The 11,056-nt window shown below is 59.3% G+C and overlaps 1 protein-coding gene across 3 annotated transcripts; it reads right to left on the bottom strand.

Moving 5' to 3' along the window:
• Positions 1-1,805: 1,805 nt before the first annotated feature.
• Positions 1,806-10,129, bottom strand: ZNF70 (zinc finger protein 70). Of its 3 annotated transcripts, none has more exons than XM_027566209.1 (2): positions 9,694-10,129; positions 1,806-6,640 (listed from the first exon to the last, which is right to left on the bottom strand). In XM_027566209.1, exons 1-2 carry the CDS (start codon positions 9,714-9,716, stop codon positions 5,233-5,235), a joined length of 1,431 nt encoding a protein of 476 aa, XP_027422010.1. In that variant the 5' UTR covers positions 9,717-10,129; the 3' UTR covers positions 1,806-5,232. The 3 variants fall into 3 exon arrangements, with proteins under 3 accessions (XP_027422010.1, XP_027422012.1, XP_027422011.1); XM_027566211.1 differs by having other exon boundaries at positions 9,854-10,129; XM_027566210.1 differs by lacking the exon at positions 9,694-10,129 and adding an exon at positions 7,360-7,926.
• Positions 10,130-11,056: the final 927 nt, after the last annotated feature.

Here is an 11,056-nt window from a genome sequence, read left to right as displayed (position 1 = left end):
TGGTCTCCCTGCCTGGTTGCCTTGTGGATGAACCCGCTCTGTGCTGCTAACCTCAGCATCTCGGTGTTTGGGTCTGCTTCTTGAAGAGGAAAGACATCAAAACTGGTCCCGTAGCAACAGTAAAACCGTTACACGTAGCGCTCACCCCTCCATCCCCCACAGATTACTGACCACCTGTTTCTCTTTGAATCCCTTCAATAAGCAATCTTGGAGGAAGCTTCCGTCTAGCCCAGGCCTCCGTTTTCCAGATCCCTGGAGGGGCAGTGGGGGAAAGATTATAATTCAAACAGAAGTCCCGGGTCCATGTAGAACCCAATCACCATTCGCTACGGGGAGGAATCCACGTAGCAGATGAGGCTGATCGTCTGGGGCGGCCTATATTGAAGGTTTCATGGGAAACTGCCTTCCAGGGACACAGCCCAGTATTTTGCCTCTGGCCCCTCGAGACTCCGGGGCTCACCTCCCCGCTCCACTCCCGTCCTCTGGGCTCTGATGGGGCTTCTCCGGGCCAGGGCCCCGCACCTGCAGACAGCCAGCAGCCCAGGGAACAGCAGGAGGCAGGTGGAGACCCCAGGCCGGCCCACCCACACCGGGTTAGACCAGAGGGGAGGGGCCAGCCGTGAGGACGCAGGCAGCTGTTGTGGGATGGCCTTGGGTGGGGGGGTAGCAAACGTGGGTGAGTCTCCAGCGCTCAGCCCCACTGGAGTCCTGGAGGCTGTGTGAGTGTGTGGCCTGTGGTGTCGGAGACACCCTGCTCAGCACCCCCAGACCACCTTCTGATTTGGTTTCCTGGTTATCAGACACTGAAGAGGGGGTCCCCCAAAAGAAAGGGGCTGCCTTTCCCCACCCCTTACCCCCCGAAGGTGGTGCATGTCCATGGCGCACACATCCAGATACCTGTGATCCCAGCGAACCTCCGCGTGGCCCCAGGAGCCGCACAAGAGGCCATTTGGTTTCCACCTGGGCTGAGGTGACTGAACCCCCTTGTCACCTCTGAGAAGTCCCGGCAGCTGTAGTGGGGGCTCCTGCCTCCCACTGAACTGTCCCCCCGACCCCGCAGCAGCCAGCTGAGCTGATCCGAGACCACTGCACCCGCGGTAAGCTCCTGCCCTCGCGTCCCTCCTGCCACGGGAGCGGCCAGGGCGACCCCCTTCTTGAGGCTCTGCAGCTGTGATGGTGGCCGGCCCCCACCACAGGAGGGCGAGGGGAGAGAGGGGGCAGGTGAGGGGACCATCCTGGGACAGACAGGACGTGGGAGAGGGTCCCCGTCTCCCACGACTGTGTGGGCTCCCTTATGCAGGCGGCCTGATCTGTGAGGTCTAGTTCTTTGCTGCATCTCGTGGTATTTGCTGAAACTTTTCTAAAATGTAATCAAGCACCACGTAGCATTCTAGCTTATGTTGAACGGCCTTTGGGAGTTAGGGTAGAAAATCAAAGGAATATTTCAAAACGCTGACAGTGTGAGAAACACCTGTGCCCTCAGTCTGCCAGGCAGGTGTGCATCCTTTAGTCCTCCAAGCCCCACGGGGCTGGGCAGTGCCATCACACCCTCCGTGTCACAGCCGAGGTCGCTGAAGCACCAGCCTGTGACGTCAGGAGTGGACTCAGGACAGAGCCCGGCACTGACCAGACCAGGAGGGGCAGGTGTGCCCGATGGTGGGTCTCTCGTCGGCCTAGACAGGGCGCTCCACACTCAGACAATAACTCACAGAGATGGGGCGGGGATGAGCATGACCTTTGGGGGTTAACCGACCCAATACATACTAAGCTGGAAATAAATCATGCCTCACTCTAAACAGCAATGTTACTCATAGGAGAACTTCTTATGTAAGAAGAATTACAGAAAGAATCAGAAAGCAAAATCCAATAATTTGCTGTTTATAAGTTACAGATATATAGCAAAAATATATACACAAATTTTAAAAATAAAATGCCGAGCTAAATAAACTCTCATGCAAATGCAAATTAAAAAAAAAAAAAAGCAAGGGGTTTCCATTATAATGTTTGGAAAAGAGAAGTTGAAGCTAGAAGCATTAAAAGAGGCAAAGAGGGCATGCAAAGGCACAGGTTCTCAGTTCATCTCTGTTAAATAGACATCTGCTCCAAATACGGTAATCACTTGATCACGTACACCCTGTCTATCGAGATAACGGCATGACTAACAAAGCGTAATGGCACTCATAAAACAGAATAGAAACCAAGGCAAAACAGAAACACGTCAGGGAAAAGCACACAAAACCAGACCGTGGTGTGACCAGGTAAACCAGCGCTCCTAACTACCGTGGGGCCACAGGCTTCCTCCCGGAGCAGCCCAGCCGTGCACACACCCACAGGGCTTTGCTGGGCGCCTGGGCCCACGACCCCGGACCCCGGCATGCTCACCGGCTGCCAGGCGTCCTCACACCTCGAAGGGAAGACAAGTTAGAGCAAGTGCAGACTGGAGCAAAATAACATAAAGACTGAGGTAACAAACCGAACTGACAGAGTGAAAACACGTTTCTTGAGAGTACACAAATGCTGTATAAAACTGATAATATATTCAGGCTCAGAGAATGTCTATGGACACTTAAAAATCCTGACACCAGCACATAATAAGTAACAGCAATGACTGAAGCAGTCATCACTGGGGTTAGGATTAGGGTTAATTTAAAAACACTAATTTTTAATTATTAAAAAATACTAATTAAGATAATAATAATGGGGTCAAAGGGAAATTCCTAAGAGCAAAAAAAAACCCAGACGTCAACAGTATAGAGCAGAAAAAGCTGTAACTACAAGAAAACAAACACAGACCCAAGTACCCACGTTTACTAGAAATGTTAAAAATTATTAATTACCTAAATAATTAATCTTAGAAATGTAAAGTGTTAATATTAAGCAACAAAAAAGATAAAGAAAAGAGCAGAATACATGTACTTTGACAAAACAATTCGATTAGTAAACAGAACCAAGAACTGGAGCTTTACGACAGTCAACAACGTCTGCTAAAAGAAGGGAAAACTAAGACAATAAAACAAAATCCGACAACGAAACTCGAGGACAATTCAAATGCTACCAGGACGGCCTCTTACAACGTCGCTGTCTGGGAGCCCAAGTCAAAGGACTTAGAACACATAAGAAAACAAGGAAAGAGCATGAGCTGAAGACTAGGTTCCGCTCACACTTCTGAAAAAAAGCACTTGCCTGGTCTGACCACGGTTTTGTGTGAGTCTGTCAACCCTTCAGGAGAGGAGTCTTACCTGCCGTGTTACATAAATCAGAAAAGAAAGGGATGGGGGTGGGGGGGAGAAGGTCCGCGTTTAGAAGCTTGAGGCGAGCGTGAAGTAGCTGGGAGGCGCGGGGCTCGGCAGGCTTGCTGGGCTTGGGGGGCGACCCAGGTTGGCTGAAACCGGCGATTTACGAGCAGGAGACTCCGGAAGGGTGGTTTTAAGGAGAGTGGTGACGTGTGCAAAGTGATGCTTGGAAAAAAATAAAACAATTTGGCTGGGAGCACAGCGCGCGGAGGAGACGGCAAAGGTTGGAAGTGGATGACTGCCCTGCCCAGTAAGGACAGTCCTGGCCAAGGCTGAGGGGGTCCCGGGGGTGGGGCAAGGAGGTAGATCTTAGGGGGCCCTGTCCCCCTGCACCAAGCGGGGGTGTCAGCATTCTCTCAATTCTCACAAGTGATGGGCGATCCTCCAGGCGGGCTGCCACTCAGATGGGCGCACACAGGGGCTGGTTTAGTACCCCCACGGACAGCAGGGGCTGCACAGAGCTGGTCTCCCCAGACCAGCAGACCTGTCCTTTCAACGTCCCCAGCTGCCAAGCCTGCTGATGGAGGAACAGCTCTGGCCTTCCCATTTTTATTCAGGACCATCCTAGCTGCCGAGCCAAGCCCCATCTGCTGAAATAACCAGCATGACCCTGACGGGCTCGTAGGACTGCGGCCGCAGACATGTAAAACTTCAAAATCAGTTCAGCCCACCTCCTCCCAGAGCAGTGCTAAGGGGCCCTGCGAGGGACAGTACCAGAGACCACCGCCAACTCCCAGAGGCCAGGGACAGACGCTTCTGGGGCAGCCAGATGCGGCCCTGCCCGAGCCCATTCCTGGGCCAGGGGCAGGGGACTTAACTGGGATGGCCACCTTCAAGCCTTGCTGGGTCACAGCGGGCAGGTGTGTACCTAGGCGATGCCAGGGGGCTGCCTGGGAGCTGGCCGCCCGCCTGCTACTGGTGGGAGGAGGAGGAGCTCTGGAAACATGGCACCCTCAGAGCCCCGCCCTGAGGATGCCCAGCTGAACTGGCCCGGGGAACCGGAAAGGGTCGCTGTAGCCCCAGGCACCACACCCAGGGCACAAGCTGGAGGGGGAGGGGCCCTGCCATCTTGGGAACCAGACGGGCCTGTGTCTCCCCTGCCGGGGGGGCCGCAGCAGGAGGTGGGGTGTCACCCTGGGTCTCCGTCCTCAGTTGCCAGTTGCCAAAGCTCGTGAGTGCCCAGTCCCAGTCTGAATGGGAGCCTTGAACACACACACACACCCCCCAGGGGAATGTGGCATTCCCAACGTCCCCACCTCCTGGAGAGGGAAACGGAGCCTTGGGGCTTCCTCCAGGACACCAAGGCAGGAGGGGCCAGAGCTGGACCCTGAACCCAGCCCTTCAGACCGGAACCCCTTCATCCCTGGACAGGGCGCAGGCTGCCCAGGCACAGAACGGAGGCCCCGCAGGCGCCCCAGCCTGGACCCTGGGTCTGGCGGAGGGCTACTCCTCGTGGCAGGGTCCTGTGCCTGGCTGAGCCGGGCAGCGCCTCCACCTCCGCTGGAGGGCCTACAGCCAGGCCCGCCCTCAGCCAACCCAGGCCGAGGGCTGAGAGGCGCGGGGTCCTCGCCTGCCACCCCAAGCCCAGGAGGAGCCCTCCTGCACCCGCTCCGCCCCACCGCCGAGCGACCCTGCAGTGTCCAAGGTGACCCTCGACTTTGGACTCATCTTCCCCGGGCTGTACGGGCTGCGAGTCCGCTTCACTTCTGCAAGTGTCTGAGGTTAGCGCTCGCCGGACGTCTCCCGGGGGCTTAACCCCACTTCGTCCCTCTGACGTGTATTCGTCTGCACTTTAGAAAAAGCGAATGGAGGGCAAAACCAACCCCCCGGGGTCACAGCAGAGAAGAGCCGGCCGGGATTCCGCCGTCCGGCTGGCCCCCCAGGTCCACCCGCTGGGCCGGGGGCGCCAGGGCCGGCGTGCCCTCGCCCCGGGCGGACCCTAGAGCTTGTCCGCCGCGTGGACCTTCTGGTGGCGGAGGAGGTGCGAGCTGCCCCGGAAGGCCTTGCCGCAGCGGTTGCACTCGTAGGGCCGCTCGCGCGTGTGCGTCTTGTAGTGCTCGATGAGCGCCGAGCGGTGGCGGAAGGCCTTGCCGCACTCGTTGCACACGTAGGGCTTGCGGCCCGTGTGCGTGCGCTGGTGCTGGATGAGCGCCGAGCTGTGGCGGAAGGCCTTGCCGCACTGGCCGCACTCGTAAGGCCTCTCGCCCGTGTGGGTGCGCTGGTGCTCGATGAGCGCCGAGCTCTGGCTGAAGGCCTTGCCGCACTTGTGGCACCGGTAGGGCCTCTCGCCCGTGTGCGTCTTGCGGTGCTCGATGAGGTTGGAGCTCTGGCTGAAGGCCTTGCCGCAGTCCGCGCAGGCGTACGGCTTCTTGCCCGTGTGGACGCGCTGGTGCCGCAGCAGGTGCGAGCGGTGGCAGAAGGCCTTCCCGCACAGCTCGCAGGCGTGCGGCCTCTGCAGCGAGTGGATCTTGCGGTGCTGGCTCAGGCCCGAGCTCTGGTTGAAGGCCTTGCCGCACTCCTGGCACGCGTAGGGCTTCTCCCCGGTGTGGATGCGCTCGTGCTTGCGCAGGCTGGAGCTGCGGCTGAAGTCCTTGCCGCACTCGCGGCAGGCGTACGGCCGCCTCCCGCTGTGCGTCTTCGCGTGCTGCGCCAGGGCCGAGCTCTGCCGGAAGGCCTTGCCGCACTCGCCGCACTCGTACGGCTTCTCCCCGGTGTGGATGGCCTGGTGCCGGAGCAGGTGCGAGCTCTGGCTGAAGGCCTTGCCGCACTCGCCGCACTCATACGGCTTCTCCCCGGTGTGAATCACCAGGTGCCGGAGCAGGTGCGAGCTCTGGCTGAAGGCCTTGCCGCACTCCCGACACGCGTAGGGCTTGGCGGGCTGCGCGGTCCTGGGCGGCCCCTGCAGCCCCAAGTCACCCCTGCCCACCGCCTCCCTGGCAGGCGCATCGGCAGCTTCCCCGCTGCCCGTGATCCGGTACGCAGTCGGGTCTGATTTCTGGAGGAAGGTCGGGCCGAACAGCTCATCGTCCTGGGCCCTGTCTCCCGGGGGGATGCTCTGAGGCGGAACGGGGCTGGAGCACAGATCGAAGTCCCCCCGGTAATCGTCCTGCTCCCCGCCTTGCTCCCCGAGAGGGATCTCCTTGTAGATGACGGCCATCTGCTCCAGAGCCCTCCCCTGAAGAAAGGGGGCCCCCAGGTCCTCCTCCGCGAACAGGTCTGCCTGCATGTCCAGCCCGCCGGCAAACACGAAAGCCTCACCCAGCTTGGCGGCCGGGGGGATCTCCACAGAGGGGCCCGTCATCCCAGCGGCTGGGTCTGTCTGGGACACACACAGCTGCTCTCGGATTCTGAAAAGAAAACAAGAGACACTGTCACGTCAGCAGGTCAAGCAGCGAGGAGCCGGAGCCCAAAGCAGATGGAACCAAGGACACAACCTTGCCCTCGAAGCCAGTCCTGGGTGAGTCAGAGACAAGCCAGAGACTCCCCAGAAACAAGTGCAAGGCGGACGCTGGTGTCCAGACCCGAAAGGCTCAGGGCACCGGAAAGCGGGGCGAGGACATCAAGGGGATCCAGACCCGAAAGGCTCAGGGCACCGGAAAGCGGGGCGAGGACATCAAGGGGATCCAGACCCGAAAGGCTCAGGGCACCGGAAAGCGGGGCGAGGACATCAGGGGAGCCTTTCTGGAAGAGGGGCGGAGTCCGGCCCCGGAGGCTGCTGGGGCTAGGATCTTGCTGGGAGAGGGCATCTGTTTGCCTCCTGTGCTCGGTGGGCGGCACCCCTCCAGCCCGGAGCCCCAGCCGGAACCCAGGAGTCAGATCTTCCCAACACCCGCCCCATCCACGTCCTGAGGGCCCACTGACGGGGTCTCTGCCTCTCTCCAGGCTGACTCCCGATGGATGCCCATCTCCAGCTCCCCCCCCACACATCTGTTCTCTACGTGGACACCAGGGTCAAACACCTAAACCCGGTCCTGATGGCGGCGTCCCCCTTCTCAGGAGCCTGCAGCAGCCCACGCCCTCCATGGCCGGCCCTGCGGCCCTGTCCCCGGCCTCTGCTTCCACACACCCTCATGCTTCCAGCTCCACAACTCGTATGAGCCGCTCTTTCCTCTGCCTGACTGGTCCCCTCACCACTGGCTTCTCACGTGGCCACATGCTCATTTTTCCAGACTCAGTCCAAATGCCTCCTCTTCTCTGCACCCTCAGACCCGGACAATCTCGGGCACGTGGCCCCAGTGGCCGAAGATGCGGGACACGCATCCATCACAGCACTGGGCACTCGCAGGGCAGGCGTCCTGGCAGGACCCCCTGCAGCACTGCCTGTGAACTCCCCGAGGGCAGGTCCGGGGCTCCTCTGAAGTGGAAGCCCCAGCTCCCAGCACAGCCACTCTGTCTCTACACGCACACACCCACTGAATAAATAAATGACTCAACGGAGGAAAAGCCACTTGCTTTTGTGTCAGTACTGCTTGCCACACTTTTATTTTTTGCCAAAGAACTTTGTATTCAATCAAGTCAATTATCTCTGAGCCAAAGTTTTTCCAGTAGTCATGTACGGATGTGGGCGTTGGATCATAAAGAAGGCTGAGTGCCGAAGAACTGATGCTTTTGAACTGTGGTGTTGAAGACTCTTGAGAGTCCCTTGGACTGCAAGGAGATCAAGTCACTCAATCCTAAAAGAAATCAACCCTGAATATTCATTGGAAGGACTGATAATGAAGCTGAAGCTCCAATACTTGGCCACCTGAGTCAAAGAGCTGACTCATTGGAAAAGACTCTGATGCTGGGAAAGACTGAGGTCAAAAGGAGAAGGGGACGACAGAGGACGAGATGGTTGGACGGCATCAGCAACTCAATGGACAGGAGTTTGAGCAAGCTCCGGGAGATGGTGAAGGCAGAAGGCCTGGTGTGCTGCAGTCCATGGGGTCGGAGAGTTGGACACGACTGAGCGACTGAACAACAATCTAGGAGATATAAACAAACACAAGAGACAAAAGCAGAGCTGCTCGGGTGGAAGGGGGTGTTCCACAGGGGACAAGCAAGGAGCGGGGACACCCCACTCAGCCCCCAACCCCATGTGGGAGCCCCAAGGGAGCCCCGCAGGACCCCATTCAGAAACCGTGCAAGCTCCAAGGAGACTCTTGAGGTACCATAATGGTGACAACTCGAGGTTATTGAGCATCTGCCGCGTGCAAGGCACTACTAGGCCTTCTACAAGCCCGTCTCATTTATTCCTCAGGACTCCATACAAAGGCACGCTTCCCCAAACATGGAAGTTCAAAGAGGAATGGCCTCAAGAAGACACGGGAAATTCATCAGGATAGTCACGGCGGAACTCATTCCCAGTTGAATCTTCTTACTGAAATGTTTACTGGAGTCTAGCTGACTTACAATGTTGTGTTTGGGGTTTTTAAGTTGTACTTGATCTTTAATTGGAGGGTAATTACATACCGTGTTGCTTTCTGCCGTACCCCCACATGAATCGCCCATAGGCACACGCACGTCCCCTCCCTCTTAAGCCTCCCTCCCACCCCTCTAGGCTGTCACAGAGCAAGGGTTGTTTTGTTTTCAGTGAATTTTCAGCCAGGTGTGAAAAAAAGCACAGAACTGCAGTATCCTCAAGATGTCTAAGCTCACTCCCATTCCTCACAACCCCCATCTCCACTGCTCCCCCTCCTCAAACTTCCCACCCCATTTCCACCCTGGCCCACCCCTTCCCCGTTAAGCTTAGACCTTCTCTACTCAGGCCTTCTCCAGCGGGTCCACCGATGGGCATCACTCCAACCAGCTCTCTGACCAGCCTCAGGTTCCTCACCTTCCTGCCCTGCTGCAACCGCCCACGAACTACCCGCCTCCCCCGCCAGCTCCTCCTAAGATGCTGAACGTCGCCAAGGAAAATCATAGGCCTTGTGGCTGGCACGGAGACAGATTTCGAGTTTCCAGTTTCGGCTGGCGCTTCAGCTCCAGTGTCCAGTGACCTCCTTGCAGCGGGCCAAGCCCTCTCTTCTGGGTCCTCACTTCCCGCGCCCCCCCTCCAATTCTGGCAGGCACCCCAAGACCTCCTTCTCGAAAAACCCTCCGTTTCAGAGACTGCAAATGGGCAGCCTGGAGACCCTGTCACAGACGCCTTGTGCCTGGCTCTCAAAGAGTCGGGCTTTTCCTTATTGTTTGACTCAGCTGCCACAGTATTTAAAACTCTAGGTTTTCTAGCGAAGAGCTGGAAGATGTGACAATAAGGGGCCCAGCCTTCGCTCACTCACGGGGCAGGGGGCGGCTGCTGGATAACCAACCTCAAGCCTCGTTTCATTCCCTTGGTTTCTGAAAGCTCCTCTCCCCACTAATCTTCCCGCCCCACTGACCCCTCTTTCTCAGGATCTGGGCAGTTGTGACCTCCACCCACCTGCTAAATCCTGGTTTTTCCATTCCCCCTAGGTGCCAGCTACCCGCTAAAGTCTCCGCCGTGTTGAAAAAGTTGGCGACGCTTTTATCTGTGCCCAGCAATGTTTTCACCGATGCTTTGGGGCTGAAATGTCCTAGGTCTGGAACCCCGTGCTTCCCACCTCTCTCGGGCCTTCCCGGCTCCTCCGGCCTCTGTCACTCTGTCCTCCGGGGCTCCCAGGGCCTGGGCACCGGGCCGGCCCCCGGGGCCCGTCCTCCGGGCTGGAGGCTCACGAGCGGCCGCGGCCCCGCACCTGCTCCCAGCGCCGGGGGCCGCCCACACCTGCGCCCCCAGAGGGACAGGTGGCCGCTCTCCCGGGCCGGGGCGGGGCCGCTCTCCCGGGCGGGGCGGGGCCGCAGCTCAGCGCCTCCAGCCCCGCGGCCGTGGCCTCGCTCGCTGGCGGCTGCTGACGCGAAGCCCGCGGCCCCGCCCCCGCCCGCGGCACTTCCGGGGCCGCTCTAGGCCGCGCGGAGGCCCGCGTCTCGCTGGTCCCGCCGCCTGCACGCCAGGCCCCTGGATGCCGGACTTGGGGTAGCGGGGGGGGGGCCGTCCCATGGGCGCGCGGCTCTCGGGGCGGTCCCCGAGCGCGTCCCGGCCGGCTGGGCGGGCTGGGTACCTGTCCTGCGGGTGGGGCCGGCCAGAGGCCGAGGGGGCGCTGGGGTCCCCGGGAGAAGGGCAGGCGTGCCCATCACGCCTGTTGGGATTTTCCACCCGCCGCCTTCGTGGGGAGCCCGGGACCCGCCTGCCCATCTCGTCCCCTCAAAGACCGATGAGAGCCCAGGAGATGGCTTGGCGCCTGGGCGGGACCCTCTCATGCATCTGATGGGTAGTCCCCCTGTTCATGTGGCGCTTCTTAGAGGAACCGGGAGAGAAGAGAGCTGTGTTCTTCAACCCCCCCACCCCCCTCCCAGGGCTAAGTTCTGCTTCTGGTGGCAAGCCTGCCTCTCTACCCCAGGAGGGCTGCTGCCCATGCCTCCCCTGCCCTCTGCCCACCTGCCTTCAGGTGCCTCTGAGTGTCTGCACCCCACACACACACTCACACCTGCCCCCTTGCCCCACCCAGGAGTAGGCAGGGGCTCCCGAAGACCTGGTCCAGTCCCCTCGTTGAGTGTTGGAACCCAACCAGCCATGCAGAGCCGGGACCAGCAAAGGCTGGTTCCTTTTTCTCTCACTCCAGCTCCTCCCGTCACAGGAAGGCAAGAGCCACCAGTCTGGGCCCCTGGGGGCTGGTGGGGAGGCTGGGCCCCTCGCCAAGGGTCTCAGGTGCTTCCTCTTCTGCAGTAATCCCCAGGACCATCCCTACCCCCACACCCCGAGCCACAGG

This window comes from Bos indicus x Bos taurus, chromosome 17 (assembly GCF_003369695.1).
Source record: "Bos indicus x Bos taurus breed Angus x Brahman F1 hybrid chromosome 17, Bos_hybrid_MaternalHap_v2.0, whole genome shotgun sequence".
Taxonomy (NCBI): Eukaryota; Metazoa; Chordata; class Mammalia; order Artiodactyla; family Bovidae; genus Bos; species Bos indicus x Bos taurus.
The sequence above is the reverse complement of the archived record's forward strand: the minus strand, read 5'-3'. Positions and strand labels throughout refer to the sequence as shown.